Source organism: Ambystoma mexicanum, chromosome 4p (genome assembly GCF_040938575.1).
Source record: "Ambystoma mexicanum isolate Mex_15411 chromosome 4p, UKY_AmexF1_1, whole genome shotgun sequence".
Lineage (NCBI taxonomy): Eukaryota > Metazoa > Chordata > Amphibia > Caudata > Ambystomatidae > Ambystoma > Ambystoma mexicanum.
Genome location: NC_090927.1, coordinates 690,489,644 through 690,515,754, shown reverse-complemented (window position 1 = coordinate 690,515,754; position 26,111 = coordinate 690,489,644). Strand labels below are relative to the sequence as shown.

Here is a 26,111-nt window from a genome sequence, read left to right as displayed (position 1 = left end):
AAGTAAACAAAATATGATGCATTATCCTTTTGTTGGATCTTTGTTGTTTGCCAGAACTCGGCTTTCATATTTTCCTGATTTTAGTAAGAAAACAAGATCTTGTATTTTATATGTAGCTCTATTTAAGCATGTCACTGATAAGAGTGGTCTAAATACCACGTGATTTTGGCATCCTTTAGAAAGGAACAACATCTTGGAAAGCACCAAGGATATAAGAAAAGCATTATGAATCATGGTGTGGAACTGCTCAACTTGGTTACAAGAGTCCAACATTTTGTCAGTTGTGTCACTAACTGTTATCTCATGCAATGGAAGTGGTTAACTAATAAAGGACTGACCACACCCTCCACTATACTTAATAATCGTTGTATATTGGAAACTGTAATACAAAACTGAACTATTAACTCTGATGAAACGGCACACTACAGAATGATTTAATAAATGTGTTTATATGTATGGTGTTTACTTGCATAAGCCATGCAGAACATGCTCCTGGAGCAGAACATGCCTCTGTGGCAGTTTCAGTTGGCACGCCTGCCCGATATTTGTAGGCCTGCCACCTTTGCATCTCCATGTACAGTTATAACCCACTATAGTTTGGACTTACTTGAAGTAGGGGAATGTAGGTTCAGAAGAGGGGTACTGGATTCATGAGGTACCTGATGTGTTTCTATGGTGATGCTTCAATAAACAAGGGGGCTGCATTCAGTTAAGTAGTCCATGCATCCTCTATGCACCTAAGCTCTGGCTTCAGTGCACCTTGCTTAGTGGGAACTGGATTGTGGTAGAGGAACGTGGGGCTTTTGCCTTGACTTCATATGGTCATTTTCCTTACTCCTAATCCCACTCTTCCTCATTACAGTCCTCATGTTCTCCCGACCCTCCCTACCAAAGGTAGCTCTGGCATGGACATGACTAAGTATGAAACAGGCTTAATGGCAGTTGAGTTCCTCCCTTGTTCTTTTTTTATAACACGCTTAATACTAGGGACCTGTCTGGAAGCGTAGGACCGGGATTCAAACCTGTGTTGCTGTGCATTCACTTGCTTCCGAGACAATCATGTTGCCCCTGAACTATCCTCACGGCCCTTAAGCTATGGAAAGCAAAAGGGGAGGAGCCTCAATGCAGTTCCAGAAAGAACAAGGCTTGTAAGCATTCCAATTGTGAGGTTTAACATCTTGATTGTTGAGGACTGCGAAGAGGAAGAGCAGTACCAGGAGTAATAAATATTACTGCACATAATTAGGGCAATGCATACTGTTGTTCATGCTACATTTATGTTTCCTAGCATGCTCACAGAAAGGAAAATATGATTGAATCTGATATTTTACAATGAAATATTTGGACCATAAAAGCAGGGCTTCAAATGGTCTTTACTGCTACACAAAACCAAATCTGTTAGGCCTTATATTCAGGAGCCTTTTATTTTAAGATGGAAAAGGTATGCATGTTTTAATGTTATACAAAATATGGAAAGTTTTCACTTTCACCAGTAATAACATTCTATATGCAGAAAATAGCCCTGACTATCTTTTATGGAGCCGAAACAAAGCCACTTAGACCTGAATTGTACTGGACCCAAATAGAGGGCCTTTACTGGCAACGTGTCTTAACTTTACCAAGCTCCCAACCCATGGCCATACTCAGATTTGAACTCGGCCTGCCATCATTATTTGCTATGTACAACTGGAAAGTTTCCTCTCTATATAGGAAATTCCTCGGACAGAAGTCCAAAACACTTGCCACTACACTGGCCAACTATATGAACAACTCTGAACACCCCTTTGCATCAAAATGGAGAAAACTGACTTGGTCACTATTGGCAGCAGCTGACATTTCAGAGGAACTGCTATTATGTAACCCGACACAAGCAAAATGGAAACTTTATCAACAAGATTGGATCCGAACAATCTAATTATGCAAGTCATATAAGTCATATAAAGTCAACCTTTTCATTGAGAAAAAACGGAACGGAAGCCTACCTTCTAAAGTTCCCTAGCCCAGTACATAGGCATGCTTTTCTACGCCTCCGCCTAAATCTATGCGAAAGCAGAGAAATCCAGACAAGACGACGAGAAATCGCCAAAGTTGATACTATCTGTAGGTTCCACTGTGGTACACAACAATGTGAGACCTGCAACATCTCCTGACTGAAGGCCCGACTCTTGCTGAACATCGAACAACATATTTGAAACCGCATTTCAAGGACTTCAGAATACTGACCCCAGAAATACTGTGGCAAGAAGAAATTCAATCACAGAGACACATGGTTCAAATTGATGTTGTAAAGTTTCTACTAGCTTTGAATCTCGTATAGGTGGAAACAAATAATTAGGATTATGATGTCCCAAGCCTGCTGATGACTTAACTACTTTTCATGCTTTTCTCTTTCTTTTTTTATATCAAAGGACCTGGGAGAGAGTAACCTATGAAACTAAGGACAGTGCTACTCTGACCCACTCCTAAGTCTCTAGTGAAGCATGGTATTTTACTAATTTTACTAATACTGTTTGTTTTGCTTTTTGTTGTTAACATGGACCTTGCATTGTACATTTTGATTATAATTTAAACAGTTCAATTTTTAATTGCACGATTCACTGTGACAGAAAACAATTATTGAAAGGTTGATGTATTCAACCGTAATAATAATAAAAAAAGAAATGTGCATGTTTTAATTTGTTTGTTACATGTTTTATGGTTTTATTTTAAACCTTTTAAGGAATAAAGAACAAGAAAAAGAATTACCTGAAGAAACGGCTCTGGCATGTGAATCTGTACATAAGCGTCTGCCATTTGCCAATACCCTCTGCGTGTCTGAATAGTGCGGTTTGTGTTCTGGTACTTAACCTGCAAAAAAGCATTATTACATTCACAGAGTAAGTGTCAAATGTTTGTGTGTTCAACGAAATGTAAGCTCAACATTTAGTGATTCACAGTTATGAATATTTCAATAAGTGGCATCAATTATCCTACAGTAAAAATAACTTGCATGTCTTTAAAGTAAAAACTATAATTCCTCCTGCATGTAATTGCCTTTTCTATTGATCATTTGTGAAACTGTAAGGAATGGCACACTCTTAAGGAGCAATTTACTGAGTACTTTGATATTTGCATGTCTCCATCAGAAGTAAAGCGCTCATTTGCATTCAAATGTTGCCCCAGGAAAAGAGCGCCCTACTTTTTGTATCCCAGTCCCTATGAAATTCTCGTGACAGGCTCCTAAATGATTGAACATTGACTTAAAAGTATGTTCAGTCATTCTTATGGACCCCTATGTCTTATAATCCTTCCTATGTTCTCTCACTCTCATCCAGGACCAGTTGCTACACACTGAACACTGCCAGAGATACCAGTCCACTCCAGTTTGCCTCCTGATATCTGTTCATAAGTACTTTACACAATGGTGCCCTTTGGCCGACATGTCGCCCAAGGGGCACCCCTTCCAAGACCACGCCATTGGTTGCACTGGCTAAAGCTCATTTTGTATACCAGACCCTCCTATTATCTCACTGCACTAATTTTCTCTACCTCTGTGCTCAAACACACTACACACATACCAACTAAGCCCCTCGCAAACAACAAATCAATAACCATCCCAAAAGACATCAAACAAACAGGTGCTACACTTCAACAATCATATTTCATATCATAGACCAGGCAAATGCACACAAGGCTGCCCTCGTTGGTCTCAACACTGAACACCTAGAAACAGATCTGCATGCAGAACCCAGGTTACTTTTGGTCTGCAGGTATCAACACAACAGGCTCTCATGCATTTTCCCTCTCTCCACTAACTTAACGCACGCCCCTCTCTTTCAGATCTATCAGACTGCCTGGGAATTCTTAAAATGGCAGCAGTGCATGGTACAACACCCAGGAAATTACATTAAATAAAATGTCTGCCCTGCTTGCTTCTGTGAGCCCAATCACTGCATTCTTCTGTTTCTTCAACTGATTCCTGGAATTTGGGCCCTGCTTTGGATTATGGTTTTCGACTGAAACATCACTGAGCTGTGCTTAGGATCAGAACTAAACTATGCACTGGTGCTCATTGCCTTGCTCTTGCGCACTATGGTTTCCAAAGTCACCTCAGCACCTCATGGGAATGTTCTCTTGTGCCCCTCTAACCACCACTTCATTTTAAGTAGCTGCCTGTGTTTTCTGTTTGGTGATATCCAAACATGATTATGTAATTTGCCCATGTTTTATCCTAGGGATTGTTGTGCATTCTACCTCCCACGTTCAGTGAAAGGATGACTTGGACTGTGCCATACCCATAGCCAGTAAGACTAGACAACTAAAGGGAAGGTTTGCACCTGATGCTAACAGAAACAAAGCCCTCTAGGGTAAATCTAGACATGTGTGAACAAGTGTCTAACTCATCAAGCGACCAAACAGAGAAAGCATTTGGATTCCTTGGTAGATGCCATATAGGATTTCAACAAGGTACAGTACTTCAAATTGTATCACCAAATTCTATAAACTATCACCAGCACATATAACACCCTGATTCAGATGATACTAGCTCCCCCTATGTCTTAACACAAAGAAAATAAGTACATTTGTGATTTTTGCTCAATGCTGTTAGCACTTTTATTTATTCACACATGCACTGATGAAAATAAATGATACTTGTAATTTAGTTTGCAAAAAGAGAGGCTATGCAAAAATTAACAAACTTGAATCCCCTTAAGGTTACACACACAGACCCAAACATTCTCATTCATCCGGAAGAAGAGAGTAAACAGGCAGATTTGGGAGAGTGGGGACATAGACAAAAAATTGACCAGGTTTAAACTTGTGTGAAGACAACGCCAACTGGACACTGCGAAACACATATTGTGCAAATAACTACTTACTCTGTGTCTTCACAATGTATGCATGCCTGTCTCTTTCTGTAAACTAGTTTATATGTGTCACAAAGGCACTTAAGTCAGGGGAACAGTGTTCATGTAGCCCTGGTGTTACTTGAGCTGTGCCGCACTGGCTTGGTCATTGCCACTGGTCCAGGGTTCTACCACTATATGACCAACCCTTCTTCCTTAGTTCAGCTACAAGAGAAAGATTATTCAGTAAAATTGCAATATATCAGATGTCACACCATGAAACAGTAGATGGGCTAGACCCTAAGTCCCTAGTTAACAAACACCACAATGTGGGAAGATATAAGCCCAGTAGGCAATTATATCGTAACAGCCCCGGCTGATAAAAACAAAAAAGTAGTGTCCTAATGTTATCACCCCTCCTTTAAATAAGGCCATCCCTTGATTGTCTCACAATATTAGAGCTATTAGGTAGCTCCTAAGGCACTCCCATTAGGCTAGTCTGCCTAGAGCAGGCCTCATTTTACATCCGAGGCTTCCTTTCCATTTCATCCCCCTTGTCCTACATGCACTGACAATATATACAGGTGTATACAGGTGTTTGAGCATCTTAACAACATAAACCATTACTGCCACATATATATTCAGCCGTTACAGTCATCCAGCATGTTGTGCACCTTGGGGACCATAGTCTGTTCCAATTTTATAAACCCCACAAGGTAAAGAGGCTATGATTTTTGTTTCCCTTGCTTTCAGCGCTCCTCGTGCTATATTTATTAACCAACTCAATGCTGCAGTCGGAGCAGATCACACATTTTCTTCCAGGAGTAAGGCCACCTCCTCATTGGTGTTCCTGGAGGGTGGCGGTGGCCCTGGGGTCATGTCTTCACCGGCCGCACCACAAAATATCCCTGGGTCTAACAGGCCCGATGCTTCTGCTCCACTGTGAGCCATGTGGTGATATCCCCTTTAAGGCTGTGAGCAATGACCACATCGTGGCATGCTCCCAATCAAAGCCCCCTTCCGGCACGTGCAGCAGTACGGCAGCAGACTCCATGAGTGGCAACTCTGTGTATGACTCATTTATTGTATGCAACGCTGTGTGCCAACGGCCGTATGTCTGTCTGGTCTGTGTGATCACGGATCCACATGCCAAGCCTGGATTATCTGGGCAGCAGTCCCGCTGTGTGACCACAGCAATATCCTGGCAAGCTGGTGCTCACGAGTTCACCCACAACAAGCTGCTACTGGAAAACCCATCTCCGCAGAATAATGCATCTACGGGCACCGGGAGGGAATTTTTCGAAGCCACGGCTCCATAGGGGCCCCAAACACAGTGCTCCTGCTTTTCCTTTTTCTCTCCAACCGCCTTATGTTTTCCGCATTACCTGGCTCTCCTTTCCACAAGCCTCTCCACTTGCTGAACAGGGGAGACCTATCTTATGTCCTTGTCCCAACATTCCACTGGATTCCCAGGGTGGGGCCCATTCGTTCTGCAAGGTAAGTGATATGTCACAGTAAAGTACATGTAGATTTTAAATACATTATTTTTATAAACCCCCAAGTGTGTCTGTGTGCTTCTTTCTATTTATTATTTCCCTTCCATGTGTTCTGAGTAGGTGTACCCCTGTGTTTGCCTGCCCCAATTGGGTCAGGCGTTACTTCAGTTATTGAGAAGATTGTGCTTTTCAATGTGAGCCAGATAATTCTTTTACACACCAGGAGCTGAAGTCGAAGAAATTCCTTTGTAACATTAGCGGTGGTGACATTTCCTCCAGATCGACCAATATGTTTGCCAGAGTTGGGAATTGGGATCTGGGTTGTCTGCCGTGAACATTTTGTTCGCGGGTGGACTGTCCACAGTGAAAATGCTCGGGCCCCCGCTTTGACCGTTCATTAAAAACGGGGGCCGACCTATTTTTGTCCCCTGCCGCCAATGTTAAGGATGCAGTGGACAACCTCCGAGGCCAAAGATACCGAACATGGTGGGCGGGGGGCACCCCCGAAACCCCCGCTCTTCATATTTGGTATTTTCGTACCGAAATTGATTGAAAATATTCAAACTAATGGTTGTTCAAATGTTTTAGATCAATTTGGTTAATACCAGAAATTGCATGACCAACTAAAAGACCTAATATTTGAAACACATCACCCCAAATGTTTTACCTCCAGAGTTCTATGTAGACCAGACGTGAAAGATCACATCACTCTTCCTTACAGGACCGGCACTTATCATCAATATAAAGGTCAGCTAACAGTATTGTAGGAGAACAATAAATATGATTTCAGACTTCTAAACAAATATCTGAGTGATATTAATAACACTGACGGCATTTCTCTTCAAAATAAAAGGATGTCCATAATGGAGTGCTGTGTGATGGGATCTGTAGTGCAAGCCCTTACAGTACTGTATTTTAATTGCTGGGCTGAGTCATCCAGGCCCTTTCAGTGAAGGGAGTCCAACCCCAACTCTCCTTTAGCTGCCAAAACACATTCGGGCCGGCCTCCAACCAGCCCCTCCTTGAGGAGTCAGGAATGAATTCCGGACACAAAGTTGTCATGTTTTGGTTATAAACTTTTAATCAACTTAAATGGGTTTGGAAAATGCCTCTCTGACCCTATTCCAAAGAGGAGTTTCCCTACCAAAACGATGGATCTGTCTTTTTCAGGATGTCATAAATCAAAAGCTGTCCTTGTATCCAAACAATCTATCCTGACCCTCACACTAAAACAAAATAATTAAGTGACAAGGAAAATGTTTATAACCTGGTATCTGCAAAAAGTATCATTGAATAAAAGTAGAATAACTCCAACATAAATGTTCTCCAGAAATCGAAAAAATCTGAACTCCAGAGGTTGATTCCCTTGCCATGGATTCTTCACTGGTATAACAAAATGTCCCGGACTTCTCTTGCCGTATAGTTCCTCTTTATCTTCCAGTAGTATATACTTTTCTTGTTGGCTTGGTATACCTACTTGACAAACAATCACTTTACTTCCGTAATTTCACAATGTTCAAAATCTTCTGCCTTCTTGAATCATAAACAATCTTCTTGTCAATTCACTTTCTGTAACTTTACAATGTTCTATTTCTCTTTGGCGTGGTCGTCGCAATGCCCCGGGGTCCCCACTCTGCTTTGGCAGATTCACTGGTTCTCTGTAGCGTTTTCGTGCTTGGTCGCGCTAACACAGCTTACCTTTGCTGCTTAACTCCCACTCTGGGCGGCTCTGATGTCTCTCCGGGCTTCCTCGCGGACTTACTTCTGCACGTTAGCTTCTCCGGTAACGGCAAAGCTGCTTCTCTTGGCTGCCAGATGCCCAGGGACCCTCTAGTTCCTGGCACCTCCATGGCACGCCTCGCTCGCACCACATTTCTTTCCTTCTCTGCCGGTGAGCTCCCTCACTTTGCCACATCTGCTCGTGCTTCCAACTTCTGCACACTGCCTCATGCCTCCAGCCTCCGTCCACCTTCACTAAAGCAGTCACGTCTTCTCCCGAACTCCTGCTGCAGCCTGCACGGGAATCTCTCTCCCTGGCTTCCCTTTTAATGAGGAAGCCTGCAATCACCTTATTTTATTGGCCAGGAGTTCCACTTCTTCCTGGAGGGGCCAGACGGGTCCTCTGGACTCCTCCAGCACTTCTCAGCACCCCTTAAGCAGTTGGAGTGCAAGGGTTCCCCTCTTCTTTGGCCCAAACAGCAATCTACAGTCCCTTCCCTTCTGCCACACGAATCCTGCAACCAGGTCCTCCAGGTAGGGCCTCTCACACACATCCTGAGTCTTTCCTCCTTTTTATATTGGTGTGGGCCAATAAGAACTAGACTGTTGACAGTGGGAAGAGATCATCATTAATCCTCGCCTCTTCCTTGTCCCAGTGTTGTGGGGATTGTGGAAATGGAAGTCCCTTTCTGAGAATACTGTATAATTGGTTGCAATAGGTTTTAAAAACAAACTAGCTTTGGAAGAAGAAAAGTGTCTTTCTTAATTTTACAAGGCCAGTTAGGTGAGGGTTGGCCTTTGGGATGTGACCAAAGCTTTCCACTACACTTCATGGGTGGAAGAGGGACGGCACCACGATGGGCCATTGGATTGTTACAAATGGGGATTCATCCTTTAGGGGAAAAGGGGATACTGCATCTTACCCGATGCAGTCCTATTATTTCCCCGCAGGTTGTCTTCCCCATGTGATCCTCTCTCATAGAGCCGCCCCGCGTCTGGATCTTGTAGCGGTTGCTGTCCCCTGGCCACATGGGAGGAGGTCACTGCAAGGAAAATAGTGATGGTTACTCATCAGATTCATCAAATACCCTTCCCGTTAAGACCGGGTTTCCTGCCCAATGATTATCCTGTGGATGTTGGTGGATGGCTCCCCCTAAGGAAGGATTCTCCTCTTCCAGTTTGGTTTGCCATCTCCAAATAGGATCTTCTGGTATAAACCCACTTTTCTTCCAAACTTCACAAGAGGCAAAAGAATGGCAAGGGTTGCTGACATTCCCTAGGGTGTCTTTTTCTACAGGGTAACAGGGTCAGGTTTCTTCCACTAGTGGATTAGATGGTTCTTTTAGGTGGGAGGGTCCAGCCATAGGAGTTTTTATTTGTATTTGTGCCAACTGTGAAACTCACTGATCGAATTGGGGCAAGTCGGTCCGCAGGACTAATTTGGCTGGCAAGTTGGGAATTGAAGCCACTGTGATTTTCATTTATTTTCCCTGAATGGTTAAGGGTATCTTAATCTCAGGGTAAACTTTGGTGTGGCCATGAATGCATTTCACCTCCTTTTGGAAAGTTACCCTCCAACCTTTAAGAAGAAACTGAGGGTGGATGGAGACAACCTTGCTTCCACTATCTAATTCTGCTCAGATTGTACTTCCTTGTATAGTGGCAGGTACACTATAGGTGTTACTTCCACCTGTAAACAAATAGGGTTCGTACTCTGTTTCTTGCTAGGGTTAGTCAGAGTTCAATGGGTGGTGTTATCCTTTGCACAGAGAAAAAAGTCTGTTCCCCTTTTGTTTTCATCCCTCCCCTCTGCTAGCATTTCTCTGGTTTGGGCATAGAGGATACTTGCATAAAATTGTTCAGCCTTAGCTTCTTTACCTTGTCCACAGTGACTGGGATTTATTAATGATGGGCTGGTGAGGAGATCAATTCAATTCAAGGGGCAATACTTCACCCGATGGCCACAATCTCCAAGAGAATCTGTTTCTGAGCAATGGGAGGAGACAAGGGTAGACTAGATAGTATATCTTTGTTTTCACCTTCTTTTCCCCTGGTGTCAAACCTTAGACCCTGTAAACCACTGAGTGGTGCCCCTGGGGTGGATGGTACTTGTTCTTCCTGGTCTAAAGGGCAATGCCCTGGAAGGAGTCCACATTCTTCCCATAAGGGATTTAGCCTGTCTTGTATGGAAGATGATGGTCTAAGGGATGGTATCTCCTCAGGGGAAAATATATCTTTCCCAGATGAAATGGGAGTATTGCCCAAAGTGGAGATTAAGTCATTTTGGGACACCCGTATTATTAGGGTATCATGAGATCTTCTCTCTTCCCCTAGTGCTCTTGTCAGAGGTTTTCTCTGCCTCCAGCTACGAGCCATACAACAACAAAAACGGTTCCTCTTCCCATTAGATGGTTTCCCTTGGTTCTCTCCACCTCCCTTCCTAATATCAGACTGGGACAGAGGCTCCAATGGGGTTTCATGTACCAAGAGTCCTACCAGTTTACCCCTCTTAATCTGGATCAGATTTTAAAACAAGTTCAAAAGAGCAATTTCTATTTCCTCCCCACTTGACAAAAGAGGTAACACCTCTAACGTCCCCTTTCGTCTAGCTAAACCCAGGGGCATTAGATAAGTAAATGAGTTGGCAGGGATTTCTACCTTAAGCTCTAGGGAAACTATTATTTTGTCCCTGGTGGGAATTTGGTATTTGTGGGGAAAGAAAGGTTTAGAACTGTTGCCTTCCAAATTATTCCTAGTAGGGAAAATGGCTTGGGAGTTCAAGGGGAGAAACTGGACTCCTACTCTTTGGCCCACGTGCTGAAGGGGCTCTCGTTATCGTTCTGTAGGTCCGAGCTCACTGGTAGAAAAAAATAACCTGTCGAGATCTCTCTCCATGTACAGGTATTGGGGAACTGGAACCTGTCTTGGTTTCTTGGGTAAATGACCCACTGGTAAGAGAAGTGATGTTAATCCACTCTTTTCCGAGATGTAACTACTGTGGGGCTAGCGTTTACCCTACTCATGTGGGATCTCAGCTTCTGTCAACCGAATCCGATCCCATTACTAACACCATACGTGAGGCACGCATTGACAGAGTGCACTTGATGAGTGCTGCCACGCTGTAGGAGACTACGCTATCCTGCATAACTCCCTTTGACTTCACTGTGAAATTCAGACAGAGCTTTTCCTTGTGAATTCAAAAGAACAATCATCATTCATCTGATTGGCTGCTTTCCACAACTACCGCCTCTAACCTGGAAACGCCTTAAAAAGAGGAGGCTGTGTGCCAATGCGCATGTGCATGACGGAGTGCAGTGGATGAGTGCTGTCACGAGATAGGAGACTATGCTATCCTGTATTTCTCACTTTAACTTCGCTGTGAAATTCAGACAGAGATTTTACTTGTGAATTCAAAAGAATGATCTTCAATCATCCGATTGGCTGCTTTCCACAACTCCCACCTCTAACCCGGAAACTCCTTAAAAAGAGGAGATTGAGTGCATTGGTGCACGTGCATTGATGGAGCGCTGTGGATGAGTGCTGTCATGCTGTAGTAGACTATGCTATCCTGTATCTCTCCTTTTAACTTTGCTGTGAAATTCAGACAGAGCTTTTCCTTGTCAATTGAAAAGAACGATCTTCATTCATCCATTTGGCTGCTTTCCACAACTCCCACCTCTAACCTGCAACTCCCTAAAAAGAGGAGGAGGCGCACATTGGCAGGCGCATTGACGGAGTGCAGTGGATGAGTTCTGTCACACTGACTCGCTGTGGCGTAGGCCCACATCAGGAAAAATGTGTTTTGTTTCGTGTTAAAGCATTAATCACTTAACTGCCTCAAAAAAACAATTCTCAACGTTCGTGTGAATTATATAAAACGAGGTGTGTGGCAGAACGGGGAGCACAGCAAGGGAAGAGTAGTAGCTTGCCATTATAAATTGGACGAGTGAGTGGCATACTCAGTCAGTTCAAATGTTTATTCAGATTAATACATCCATTAAACTCCACAATATAACAGTGGCATACTATTTATTGACAACGTAGCAACCTGAAAGACTGTATGTATGATCTGAGGAGCGGAGGTAAGTAAGTAACACTGTCCTCCACCCAAATGTCACAAGACCGCTCCATTTTAGATCATTAACTATTGCAAATAACAATCGACTTGCCACTGCCTCTCTGTACGGGCGAGGGCACTTCAGGGAGTGCGAGCAACCCCCATTGTTGTTTGCTCGGGAAAGTGGAAAGAGAAAATGCAGAGCAAATAGTTCCCAGACAAGAGATGTAAAAAACAGCAAATATAAAAGGGAAAATAGCTGAGTATTTTTCGCCCTCGCATCTCTCACTTTCTCAACGAGGCACACATGAATTTTCCATGCAGCCCAAAGAGGTTGTACTGTTGGGAGATGGAAGTGTGCATCAGTACTTTAACTCAGCACAGGTTGACTATAAGGGGGAAAAAATGCAACGTGCGGATAGAGGCAGTACCAGTGAGGAATCCTGCAGATCCCTCACTGAAACCCGGCTGAAAGTCTCCTCCCAGGTGGCCAGGGGAAGGCAGATGCTTCTTGACCCTAACCCTAGGGGTAGTGTACTGCAGGAGGATCACCTGGGTAGAGACAGAGCCAAGGGTAGTGAGGAGATTTCGTGGGATGAGACACAGTATTTTTCCTTCAACGGGGAGATGCCAAAGGAGGTTATGGCTTATTGCCATTTTAATGTCTCTCAACCTTCTACTAAATCTAAGGTTGTGAACCTTAAGGTTACAACGTCAAAGCACACTATACCAAATGAAAGACACCTTTGGTAGTTAAAGCTAAATGTCTTCCTCAATTCCAAAGATGCACTAAAGAGGATTGTGAAAATGTTGTCTTCTCTAAACCATCTTCCTCTTCAAAAGTTAACACTCACAGCCCCTCTGTTAAAAATATGAAGGGAATTAAATCTACCTTTTATAAGTAATCAAAAAGCAGAAAAAAACGAACTTTGTTGAAACAAACTACATGTCCTAGCATCCTAGAGGGACTGAGATGAGGAAGAGGGCTGAAGAGGTGTGCAGATGTAGTAGTCATGCAATTAAGCCTAATAGCCATTGTAGGAGTCAGGCAAGTAAGCCTAAGAGCCATTGGAGGAGTCAGGCAATTGAGACTGATGGCTCACCCCTGAAGTGAGTTGTCAAACCTGTGGGGCCTACAAGGAGAGAAGGAAGGAGTTGGAGCAGGAGTTGGAAGGCTGGCAGTAGTAGAAGAAGAGGAGAAGCACAAGGCTGGCAATTCATGAGGAAGTGGGCACACTGATGGGACACCAGAACGCGGAGACAGCAGATTTCACCTGCAAGTTCTGAGAGGGAACTGTGTTCTCAAAACCTGTGTTGCAGAGGCTGCGCAGAGGAGGACTTGCTGGATGTAAAGTTTTCCCCATGTGAGCCGAGTCGCTGTGATTGCAGAGCCGTGACCATGCAGCAACCCAAGGCCAGAGGCAGAAGGCAAACCGAAGCTTTAGGGAGTGAAGGAGACTCCCAATTAAGATGGCTGGACTGGAGACACCCGTGCTAGAGGAGGGATGGGTCTGAAGCGCGACTGAAGAAGTAGCAGAGGTTGAGGAAGTTAGGGGAAGCAGAGCAATCTGCAACCACATTTTTTTACATTATATTTTGTTTTAGGTATTTGTAAAGCGCACGTTCGCCCGGGCATCATGGCGCTGAAGAAACATCAGTAACGGAGAGGCCTAGAAGAGTAGGGTTTTTAAGCATTGACAAAAGCTGAAATGGACATCAGTTTCCCGGATCGACAACAGTAAAGCATTGCGTTTTACAATTTAGCCACAGCCACTGAACATGAACGGCCACCCATACAATCTCGTCGAAATTGAGGAATGACTACGAGCCGGGCATCACAAGATCTCAAAGGACAGCTAGGATGGTAGTGCTGGAATTTCTCCTGCAAAAAATGTGCTCCCACTCCATGATAAGCTTGCTGCATATACAGAGGGATTTAAAAATAATCTTCTTCTGGACTGGCAGCCAATGGAATGAGTGCAGGACCGGGGAAATGTGAGTCCCGTAAACAGTGTTGATAGCAACGCGGGCAGCCAGATTTTGCAGTAACTGCAGGCGATGAAGGACGTAGGTAGGTTGAGCCAGGAACAAGGAATTCAAATAGTCAAGGCGACTCATTACTAAAGAGGAGACAACAAGAGGGTGAAGCTTCATAGGAAGGAAGGGCAAGACTTTCCTTAACACCTTAAGCTGATAGTGGCCAATTTTGCATATCGAGCTGACATGGGCTGCAGCTGATAGGGATTCAGAGAACAAGAAGCCCAGATTCCTAACCACAGAAACAGGCAAGGGGCAGAGGCCAAGTTCCGGAGACCATTAAGCAGAGGACTACAGTGTTGAAGAGGATGAGGAAACCAAAGCAACAGGACAAGAGGAGGGAGATCCGACCACCAGAATCTCGATCTTGTCCCCGTTAAGTTTCAACCAGTTGCTACCAATCCATGTTACTCACGGCTGCCAGACAACCCCTAAGCTGAGATGCAGTGTCCAGCCGGGAGAGGTCGAGCTAGACGATGATTTGAGTGTCATCAGCATAGAGTATGAGCGGAAACTGTGAGAACGGATGAGCAGCAGGAGGGGCTGGATGTAGATGTAAGTGCAGGTGACAGGGCAGAGCCCTTTGGGACACCACATGAAAGTATGTTAGAGTGAGAAAGAAACAGTGCCAGAGAGAGAATTTGTGACCCATCTGACAGAAAAGATGCAAATCAGGAGTGGACCTTGCCAGAAAGGCAAGGCTGGGAGAGAGGGAGAAGCAGCATAGGATGTCCACAGTATCAAATGCTGCTGAAAGGTCTAACAAAATCAGAGTCCCCGTTCTTCCCTGGTCCACCAACCTGGTCAAGTCATTCATGACCGAGACCAGAACAATTTTCATAAAATGATTCAGAAATCTAGAGTCCTCGAGGAAGGAGGTGAGAAGTGGGGAAATCAGAGACTCCAGAAATTTCATAAGGAATGGAAGGAGTGAAATGGGACTGAAATTTGCTAAAATAGAAGGATCAACAGATTTCTTTTAACAACGGGATGACCCGATTTGTTTTAGTTCCACTGGTATCGAGCCAGTCGCACAGGACTGATTCATTGCTTTACAGAATCAAGGCCAGTATGATTTATAATCTCCTGAAGGATACCTAGCGGAATAGCATCTGATGGAGAGAGAGGCGCTTAGTCATCCTTATGATGTGCAATGGAGTAAACACTGGAAAGGTGAACCGCTTTACAGCAAGGAAGGGCGTAAAATCCTTATTGCTCTCAGGCAATCCTGTGACTTCAATCAATATGCGTATATTAGTGACTTTAGTGACAAAGAAGTCTGCCAGCGCGTCACACAGTATTTAAGATGGTGGAGGGCCCTCCAAAGAGTTATATTAGTAGAAAGGGAGCGATCCAAAGAGAAAAGCTCCTTGGCCCTATTGAGTCCACCTTCCACTTTATTAGTGTAAAAATGTGTTTTAGCCAGACAAATCACCTGCTGATAGGTGGCAGAAAAGCATTTGAATATGAGTGTCTCCCAAAATATAGGAAGCGCGCCATCTACGTTCTGATTGATGTTTTTTTAGACGAAGAGATTGCAATTCATTGATAAACCATGGCTCAGAAGGATGGGATTTAACCCTGCAAGATTTTAAAGCAGCAAGGGAATCAGCAACAGCTGTGAGTGACTGTGCTATACAAGAGAGATCCACTGTCTGTGTATTAACAATTCTAGCTTGAAAATTGGAGATAATATCCTCTTTATCTACCCCATGCCAGCAGCACGTGTTGGTGGGTGGGCAGCACACAGGGTGTAGTTGAGTGAAGCAGAAATCAGGTCCAAAATATTTCCTTGCACATGGGTGGGATCATGTACCAACTGCACCAAATTAAGACCAGTCATTGCATCGATAAACTGGTGTTCCATAATTGATCTGGCAGAAATAGATTTAAGATTAAAATCACCTAAAATTAAAAGATTAGGAAAGTCTAAATGCAAACTTGCACTAAGTTCCAGAAGTTGATTGCAAGAGAGAGGGTCAGTCCCAGGCAGACGATAGACAGTGGGAACGTGAATAGAAAAGGAGGGCAAAGCCTCAAAGCGAGCAAGAAACAAGTTACTTACCTGTAACTGTTGTTCTCCAGAATGGGTCTAGCATGGATTCACATGCTCATGAATAAGAAAAAATCAGTTTCAGTTTCATTTCTGAACTGTGTTTCTCCTAATAACCAATCACTGAGCTCTGGGTCATATTGCCCCCAGCCAATGACTGCCCTCTACATAAACCCCTCCTCTGGCAGCCATCTTCAGATTTGGTAGCACGTAAAGCAGCAGTAGGACCAAGAGAAGAGCCGCAGAGGGGAAGGAGGGAGGGTTCGCATGTGAATCCATGCCAGACCCATGCTGGAGATCAACAGTTACAAGTAAGTAACTGGTTCCTTCTCCAGCATGGGGTCTGGCATGGGTTCACATGCTCATGAATAAAGAATACATAGCAATACCCACATGCACAACCACAGGAGGTGGCAAGGCTCAACATAAGCATCTCTTACCTCCTCACCAAGCTCACCTTCAAGCGAACAGGTTGCGCAGCACTGCTTGGCCGACTCTGGACTCCTCCCTGGAATCCCTTTTGACGCAGTAGTACCTCATGAAGGTGTGTGTTGACCTCCACGTAGCAGCCCTGCAGATATCCAGCAGGGGCACACCAGACAGGAACGTCGTAATAGCAGCGATCGCTCTGGTCGAATAGGCTCTTGGTCGGCCAGGCAACGGTTGGTTTGCCAACCGGTGACAATAGGTGATGCAGCCGGAGATCCACCTGGAAATGGAAGCCTTGGAGAGGGCCTTCCCATGATTCACAGGGCCAAAGTTCACAAAAAGTTGCGACGTCTTCCAGAAGCTTGTTGTGCGGTCCACATAGAACTTCAGCACTCTAGCCACATCCAGCGAGTGCAAAGTCCTTTCAGCCGGTGATGAAGGCGTCGGAAAAAAAACACAGGTAAGACCAAGGGCTCGTTTAGATGAAAGTCTGACGGTACCTTGGCCCTGATGGAGGGGTGCGTCTGCAGCACCACCCTTGTGTCATGAAAAGTCAAGTAAGGTGGCTTACAGGACAGGGCCTGAATCTCTCCCACCCGACGTGCAGAGGTGATGGCTACGAGGAATGCTATTTTCCACGTCCAAAACTTCAGCAGAGCTGTATGCATAGGTTCGAATGGAGGACCCATGAGCGTAGTCAGCACCACATTGTGTTCCCCCGCCGGGGCGGGAGCCTTCACCGGTGGGAAAAAACAGAATAGTCCTTTGATGAACTCCTTAACCAGACGGTGACACCATAGCAACGACCGTCCCAGAGATTTGGTGTAGCGGGAGATAGCTGCCAGATGAGCTTTGATGAGGCATGGGCCAGTCCTGCCTTGGTCAGCGACAGCAAATACGGTGGCACCTGCGGAGCCGTGATTCTCAGAGGATCGATCTTCTGTGCACGGCACCAAACGGCAAACCTCTTCCATTTAAGTCTGTAGCATTTAAGCGTAGACAATGCTCTGGCCTTGACAAGCACCTCCTTGCAGTCCGCTTGGAGATCGTAGCTCCTGAACTCTAAACGCTGCAGGAGCCAGGCCTTCAGGTTCAGCGATCCTGCATAATGGTGCAGAATCGCACCTCTTTCTGTGGCGAGAAGATCTGTGACCACTGGAAGCTTGACTGGAGGGGACGCTGACATGCTGAGAAGGTCCGGGTACCATATCTGTCTCGGCCACGCTGGTGCGACGAGGATCATCCTGCACCGGGACCCTCTAAGTTGATTGATGAGTCGAAGAAGCAATGGCAACGGAGGGAACGCATAAAGAGACAGGCCGTCCTAGGGGAATGAGAATGTGTCCCCCATGCTCCCCGGCTGGGGAAACCTGCTGGCGAACTTCCGGCACTTGGTGTTCGTCGCTGTCACAAACAGATCGATCTGTGGATTGCCCCATCTGCGGAACAGGTGGTACACTTGGTCCTGCCGAAGTTCGTCCTCATGGCAAGAGCGCAGCTCCATGCTGAGAGAGTCGGTGACAGTGTTCTTTACTCCTGCCAGATGAAGCGGAATGAGGAACATCCCCTGGGCGACGGCCCAGTGCCATAGGTCCTGCGCCTCTTTGGAGAGCGCCGTGGATCTGGTGCCCCCCTGCTTCCTGATGTAAAACATTGTGGTGGTATTGTCCGTGAAGACCCGCACCACCTTGCCCTTGAGGCACGGAGCGAAGGACTTGAGGGCCCAAAACACTGCACACACCTCCAGCACGTTGATGTGCAATGCCTTCTCCTCCGGCAGCCACCGGCCTCTGGCGTGAAGACTTCCGGTGTGAGCTCCCCATCCTTCCAGGGAAGCGTCCGTCATGACTGTCTCCTGGTGCAGTGGGGTCTGGAAATCTGCGCCTCCAGACAGATGAGCGCACACACTACCCACCATCTTAATGCTTGACGGAAGCTCTTATTGGGAGAGATCTTGTCCTGGAAGCTTCCCGACACTTGTATCCAATGGTCATCGAGGAACTCCTGCAGTGGACGCATCCGTAGTGTGCAGAGCCAGGTGAGACAGATGCATGATGACATAATGCCGAGCAGAGAGCGATGGTCCTCACCGTGGTGACCTGCAGTGCCAACAGCCATTGCACCTTGCCCGAGATGGCCGCTATAGTTTCCTCCGACGGTGACGTCAGGCACGCCACCATGTTGAGTCGGGATCCCAGAAACAGCATGTCCTGCGATGGAGTCAAGCAGGACTTTGCATAGTTCACTGAGAACCCCAGATCCGTTAGTAGGCAGACGGCCCTCGCAGTGTGGTCGACGGCAATGTCCTTCGAGCTGGTCCGGATGAGCCAGTCATCCAAGTAAGGGTAGACGTGGATCCCTTGTAGCCACAGCTGCGCCGCCACTGGTGCCAGGCACTTGGTGAAAACCCTTGGTGCCGACTTCAATCCGAAGGGAAGAGCCTTGAATTGGTAATGCTTCCCCTGAACCACGAAGCGCAGAAACGTGCGGTGTCCCTTGAAAATTGGGATGTGAAAGTATGCATCCTCCAAGTCCAGCGACGACAGAAAGTCTCCCTCTTCGAGCTGTCCGAGCACGTGCTGAAGAGTGACCATCCACAATTTTTGGGACTTGTACTTGTATGGTCGTCGGAGGTCTAGGATGGGCTTCCAGCCCCCAGTCTTCTTTTTCACAAGGAAGTATCTTGAGTACACTCCGGAGCCCCGGAGACTCTTTGGGACAAGCTCTATCGCGCCTTTCTTTAGCATGGCCCGCTCCTCCAGCAGCAGCTGAGGGATGTGGTTTTCCAGCCGAGCCACTGGTGGTATTCAGGGACACTTCAGTTGAAATTCCAGAGTGTGTCCATGGGCGAGAGCACCCAACGGCCGGTGGAGATCGTCTTCCACACGCTGATGAAGTTCGCCAGCCAGCCTCCCACCGGGGTACACGGGTGGGGACCCGACACCACGGCCGGTTCAATCCTGCTTGGATGTCAATGGGCTGCCTTGGGGTCCCTGGTGACGACAACGTCCTCCGAAGAAAGCCTTGGAACGGCCCCTGCTTGTCTAGTGGGCCGAGGAACGGGAGGGTTGGTCGTAAGAAGAGGAGCTCCCGCCAAAACCCTTGGAAGATCTTTGGGACTTGCCGCCTAAGGACCGAAAGGACGGCCGTCGCAATTGAAGAGTACGCAAGGCATGTGCCATCTCCGAGTCCGTCTTTATGGCTTGTAGAGACTCGTCAACCGCCTTCCCGAAGAGGTTGTCTCCATCAAAGGGCATGTCCAAAACCCTTGTTTGAACATCCTGTCCAAAGTTGGTGGCCTTGAGCCAGCCACGATGACGAAAGCCCATCTGGCAGAACCCAGCGCCGGCAATGTTCGTGGCCACCGTGATGCGTGGTCTGACGCCACCTCGCCTTCCTGCAGAATCTCCAACGCTTCCAACCTCTTGTCGTCGGGGAGGAATTCCAGGATGGGAGCGATCCTGAACCAGAGCTCGCGGTTGTAGTGCGCTACAATGGCGAGAGCATTGGCGGCCTTGATGGTAGTGGCCGCAGAGTAGATGCCATGTTGTCCCATGCCAACTAACTTCTTTCCCTCGCTGTCAGGAGGGGTGGAGGTCGCAGAGGAAGAAGCGCCCGAAGACTTCTACTTGGCTGCTGCCGACACCACAGAGTTCAGTGACGGTTGGGCCCGCAAGAACTTGGGCGCAGAGTCCGGCACCCTGTACTTCTTCTCAAAGCGCTCCCTCTTTGCCGGGGCCATAGATGGTTTCTTCATGAGGGACAAGCCTTCATCCCAAATGTCATCCAGCATCGGAACTGAGAGGATGGTATTTCTCTTTGCCTTGCGGCACTGGTATAGGAAGCCCTCCTACTTCTTCTCCTCTGGAGCGAGCTGGAAGAGCTCCAACGCTCTGGAGATCATTGTGTAAGAATCTATGTCGTCCAGCGGAGAGGATCTGGGAGGCGGCGACGGGAGGTCCCCCATCCCACCGTCATCGTCCGTGCCCGATGTCGCTGTGTCAGGATCCGTCTCATCCCGCGTGGGGGGCGAGAGGGAGGCGAAGGGTGACATGGAGGTGGAGGGTGTATCTTCCACTCTTCGGAGACCAGAGTATGCAGCGCAGAGAAAATGTCCACTGTGAGGTCTCTAGGCGGCAGCTGAGGAGGTTGCAGTGGCAACTGAGGCAGAGTTAGAGTATGAAGCCGCAGGGCTGGAAGGAGGCCCAGGCCCTTGTCGCCCTGCGGCTACCCATCGCCTTCCTCGACAGTATCCTCATCGTCATCGTCCTCATCGTCACCCTCGTCGGCGCCCTCGTCGTAGGGCCTGTTCCCGATGTTCTCCTCCTCCTGGATGGTTTGAAGGTAGATGAGCTCCTTCTCCGAGGAGATGTCCATGCCCTGGAGGACCTCTGCGTCTCCCCCCTTCTTCGCAACCAGAGGGGACGGTTTTGGGGAGATGACCGGCATCTTCTTCTCCGGGGTCTTCTCTATGGGTTGGAATGAAGACTTCCTCCTGGCCGGGGGGACACTCTTGTCTTTTGGGGTGCGCCCTGCGGCTCTGCCTCGGCGGCCTTCGTGAGGGATGCCGCCAGCCCCTCGATGGAAGGCCCCGATCCCCCTTGGCCTTCTCAGGCAGATCGGTCTTGGGCATCTCCCTGTGTTTGCCCACATGGTCCGACTTCCTCTTGGACGAAGAGGAGCGTTGACTGGGAACAGAAGTTGCTGCAGATGGTGAATGCGCCCTGGCCACCGAGGAGCCCGTCGCAACAGCACTCCCGGTGGCAGTGGACTTGCAGTGCTTAGTCTTCTGTTGGACCCCCGCGGGAGGGGCGCCCTCAAAGGTCTTAGAAGCCTGCTCAGCTTTCTTGGAACCTGGAGAGGCATGCTCACCGGACTCACCCGGTGCAGCAGCCTTGGCCTGCAGCCACTCCTTGAGCCATCTATGCCGATCCTTCAGCGTGTAGGTCGTCATCTCCTGACAAAATGCAAAATCTTTCTTCTTGTGCGTAGGGTACAGGCAGTAAAGGCACTGGAATGCTTGTCGTCCGAGAAGACATTCTGTAAACCGAAGTCAGAGCAAAGCTTGAACAAGGGCGTTGAATCCTTCTTCTCCTCCGACATGATCCACGTGACATAGGCCTGAAGAATCTTCTGGAAGCCTCCACAAATAGACTCGATGAAATACACCCTTGCGGGGCGCTTCAAAATCCGAAAACGGGTCCCTGTTAATCGGAAAGATGATTGATGGAGCACAAGGCTCGATTGACCAAAAAATAGAGTCAAAGGGGGTCATTCCGAGGTGGGCGGTAAGGGATTACCGGCACCGGTAAGGAGACCGGTGATGGTAATCCCCTACCGCCCAATTCCGAGGTCCCTTAGCGGGAACCGTAAGGGACATGTGGTCGGACCACACGGCCTTTACGGGTCCCGCTAAGAGACCAGGGCGCTAATAACGGGCTTGACATTCGCGAGCCCGTTATTAGCACCCTCCCCATTCTCATTGAGCCCTATGGGGGCTCAAATGGGAATAGGGAATGGTTTGTTCATTGGGGACTTACCGGTCCCTGCAGGGTTGGAATGGACTGGTAAGCCCCCATTGAACAACACCGGACTCGGTCACAGTATGGGAGGCAGCCATGGTGCTAACAGCACCATGGCTACCGCCCATCTCGTAATGACCCCCAAACTCTTCCAAAAATGCAGTAAAAGCTTGAGAGCTAAACAAGAGGACTCCCAACAGTTGAACGTGCTGTAAAAAACTGAAGATGGCTGCCAGAGGAGGGGCTTAGGTAGAGGGCAGTCATTGGCTGGGGGCAGTATGACCCAGAGCTCAATGATTGGTTTTAGGGGAAGACAGTTCATAAATGAAACTGAAACTGATTTTTTCTTTACCGAGGATTGCCAGCCTGACGACGGGGAATATTCATAAGCATGTGAATCCATGCCAGACCCCATGCTGGAGAAGAGTAGGAGACAGGAAGGAAAGAGAGGGAAAGAAATGTGACATTTATAATTATGTGAATTACCAGCCATCATACCCCAACTCTGGTATGGCTTATGTTTAAAGATTAAACTGTTGCCAGGATGATAGTTCATCATAGTTATGTAGTTTTGGAACAGAGGTGCAGATTAAATTGCGGCCTTTGTGCTGAAGTGAAAAACCCACCTGGAGTGAAAACCTACCTGATAGAGGGAAATACCAATCTTTACCCATCTGGTAGGAATTCTGAACTCGTTGGTTGGCCAAGATTTGGAACATTTATGTTTTAGTCTAGGAACCAGCCCAGACACTAAGGACTTGTTAAATATAGGTTTGGAACCTTGAGGTGGCTATATACTTTCTTGGGACATTATGTTATAGACTAGGGAGTCCCTGAATGGACAAGGACTTGTAAAGCTAAGTTGAACTTTATGATTTGTAACATATGAAGAACATCTCACTTTATGTTGATCCATCCATGGCACCTTTTAGACCACAAAGTAGTTTATTATGTCTCTGTTATTTGTAGAAGTTCCCCAAGTGCCCATAGATGTTTGGCCCAACATCTTTCTCCAAATACTTTCCTTGTCACGTGTGCCATTGCTTGAACACCCTACTGTACCCATTTTCTGCTCTGCACATCTACTCTTTGATTAATACTCCACTGGTCTGATGTGATTTGTGATTCAAATCAACATAGTTTTAAAACTATGAGCGTTCTTAAGAGAATAGAGGCATAAGGATGCTTAAAGGATGGTGGAGTGGGATTCTTGGTACTAGATGCAGTCAAGGGAAAAAGTGTTGTAAGAGAGATTGGGCAACTATGGCCTCTGTGAAGGTGTTGCAGATGGGGGTCTTGTTTTTCATGGGCTTGAAGGGCGGTATGTCCTAGGCTGCTTAAGGTGGGAGGAGGCATCAGTCCCTTAAGAAGTATGATAAGGTATATGCAGTAGAATGTGAAAGTGATAGGACTTATTTCTTTCCTGTCCATGGTCAGGTAGCACAGCCCATTGTCCCACGGACAGAGGTTAGAGTTCCTACAGCATATTCAATAATTGGGCTTAATGGGAACTGCTGCCTGCTGCAACTTGAGACCAAACAAAGTTAATAGAGAGTACAGAGAAATTGAACTCCAGGAGGAAAGGGGCATTCTAGAACTTGAAGTCTAAGTTCCGATAATGCAATATTAAAGTGAATGCAAGGAGAAAAGTTGCATGCTGGAACTTGGAGTAAGAGTTTACTGAAGACATTGATGAAGTGCATGCAAAACAAAATGTTACATATTGGAACTTGTAGTACAGAGTTACCAAAACAAATTGACAACACAAATTGATGGAGAAAAGTTGCATGCTGGAAGTTGGAGTCAACTTTTCTAATTCATGTTGATTAACTGGGCTTGAGAAGACAAGCTACATGTGGGCACCTGGGTCATTAGTTACAAGAGCCATTTCATGAAGAGAACGAGCATGTGGCCACTACATTTTAGACTGTAAAGGGCCTCATTATGAGTCACCCGGAATGGAAATAACAGTGGCAGTAAATCCGCCGCCACCGTTGTTTCCATACCGGATGATCTCGAGTTCTGCAGGAAGAGGTGTCATTCCTGCCAGGTCTGACCTGGCGGGTTTAACACCACCCGCCTGCAGGCGGACGTGGAAACACCGGCACTATCACGAGATGGTACCGGTGTTTCCACTTCCCCATTCCCATTGAGTCCTGTGGGACTCAATGGGAATGGGGATTTACTGAATTCCGCCTCTGAAATTCCCGGGTCACTGGGGTCGTAATGCCCCGGTAATTCCGGGAATCACAGAGGCGGAATGGTAATACGAGTCCGGCGGTAACCTGCCGTAATTTCAGGCACGGTTACCGCCGGACTCGTAATGTGGCCTAAAGTATGGTGATGCAGTAAAAAAGGTGGTAAAGTGGCAGTAATTCTGTTACTGTCACTTTACCACTGTATTACCACACCAGTGTGCTATGAGCTTTGGACGTAAAGTGGAGGATCTACCTCCAACATTCTGTTGGAGTTATAGCCAACACTTTATCCATACAAAGCATCAGAGCTACCGTGGCGGAATTACTGCTCATTGTAATTCTGCAAAAATATCCATTGAGCCATATGGACTGCAAAAATGCGCAATTATTCCTTTGTGCCACCACTCGTAATTCTGTGGTAATGCCAAAGGTCCAAGTGGCAGTAAAGGTAAGTCTGTTTGGCAGTATTTTCACAGATGTACTCCCGAATTACCACCAAATTCATAAGGACCTCAAGCAAAGAACTGTGGAGAACATTCAAAATTTCCAGACATCTAACAGACCTATTTTACAACAAAGATATTGAACACCATACCTTACGTCGATTCTCTTTTTAGGAAATAGCCACAGGAGGCAAGGAATTCAGAACCTTTATGTGGGCTAGCGGGTCACACTGTGCTGTATGAGGTGGCCAAGCATCTGGGTTGTGATGAGCAGTGCGTGTAGTTGCATAATGCCCTGCAGGAAGGTGGGACATCAGGTTTATAAAGAGATCTATAAAAAATCAGTTTGGGGACACAGGTTGTTGCATAATGGTGAACACGGTGGGTGAGGAAATTCAGGGTCCTGACGGTATGTGAAGCCATCAGTGTGCCTAAGGGGGCATCAGGGACATTAACGTCTGGGGGAGTGCATCAGTGTGCATAAGAGGGTGAGGGCTCTGAGGGTGATGGCCAGCCAGCAGATTGCCAAGGGGGTTAGGGAGCAGTCATAAGAGTGCTGGAGGGACCTCGGAACATGAGCGTGTTGGTTTGAGGAGGGGGAAACACGTTACTGGAGAAATGTATGGGGGTGTAAAGTGTAGGGAGTTGAACTTGTATGGGCCATCATGGTGCTCAATAGGGTGATAGCATCAATGTGCTGAAAGGAATAGTGAGAATCAGGGTGCAAGAGTCTGTGCAGGATGATGGATGAGATATGGAGATTTAGTGTGAGGAAGGTAGGATAAAACATAAGGCTGTCGAATGACATCTTGAGGGTATTTGTTTTGTGTAGGGTTCATCATGGGACTGAAGGAGGAGGTCCTCTGAGTGTTGAAGGGGAGTGGCGGTCATGAGGATGCAAAAGGTGTGGGTGGGGAAGTCATTTGGAGGTTACAACCATTCTGGTCCTCAGTTTGGAATTTGACCTTTCCTTAGACAGGACCACCAAAAAGGCTTTAACATATACAAAGAACTTTGAGATATTATTTTTAGGAAGTCTTTCCCAATTACTGAATAGAATTCCTCCAAAAGATACAAAGGCGCCATCATGGAAACATTTCTGACAGCTTTTTGAATTTGGCAATGCTTGGTTCAGTGGGTTCAGGGGTATACGTGAGCAGAATTTTACAGTGATTAGGAAAATTACTTTTGGAACCAACTACAGCTTAGTCCTTCACCAATCTTCACCAAAATGCAAAAGAATGCTCACAGTAAATACATTATTTTGGGTGATTGAGAAGCAACAGTTTTAGAGTGTCAATACATGTCTACTACATCAGTGCAATGGTTGT

At 46.6% G+C, this 26,111-nt stretch overlaps 1 protein-coding gene across 1 annotated transcript in view; it reads right to left on the bottom strand.

The window, feature by feature from the left end:
* The window catches only part of LOC138453420 (CD109 antigen-like), a 1,060,964-nt gene that overhangs the window by 619,016 nt on the left and 415,837 nt on the right, over positions 1–26,111 (bottom strand). Inside the window, exon 12 of the mRNA XM_069606254.1 lies at positions 2,746–2,847. Coding sequence (XP_069462355.1) covers positions 2,746–2,847 — 102 coding nt within the window. The remainder of the gene's footprint in view (positions 1–2,745; positions 2,848–26,111) is intronic.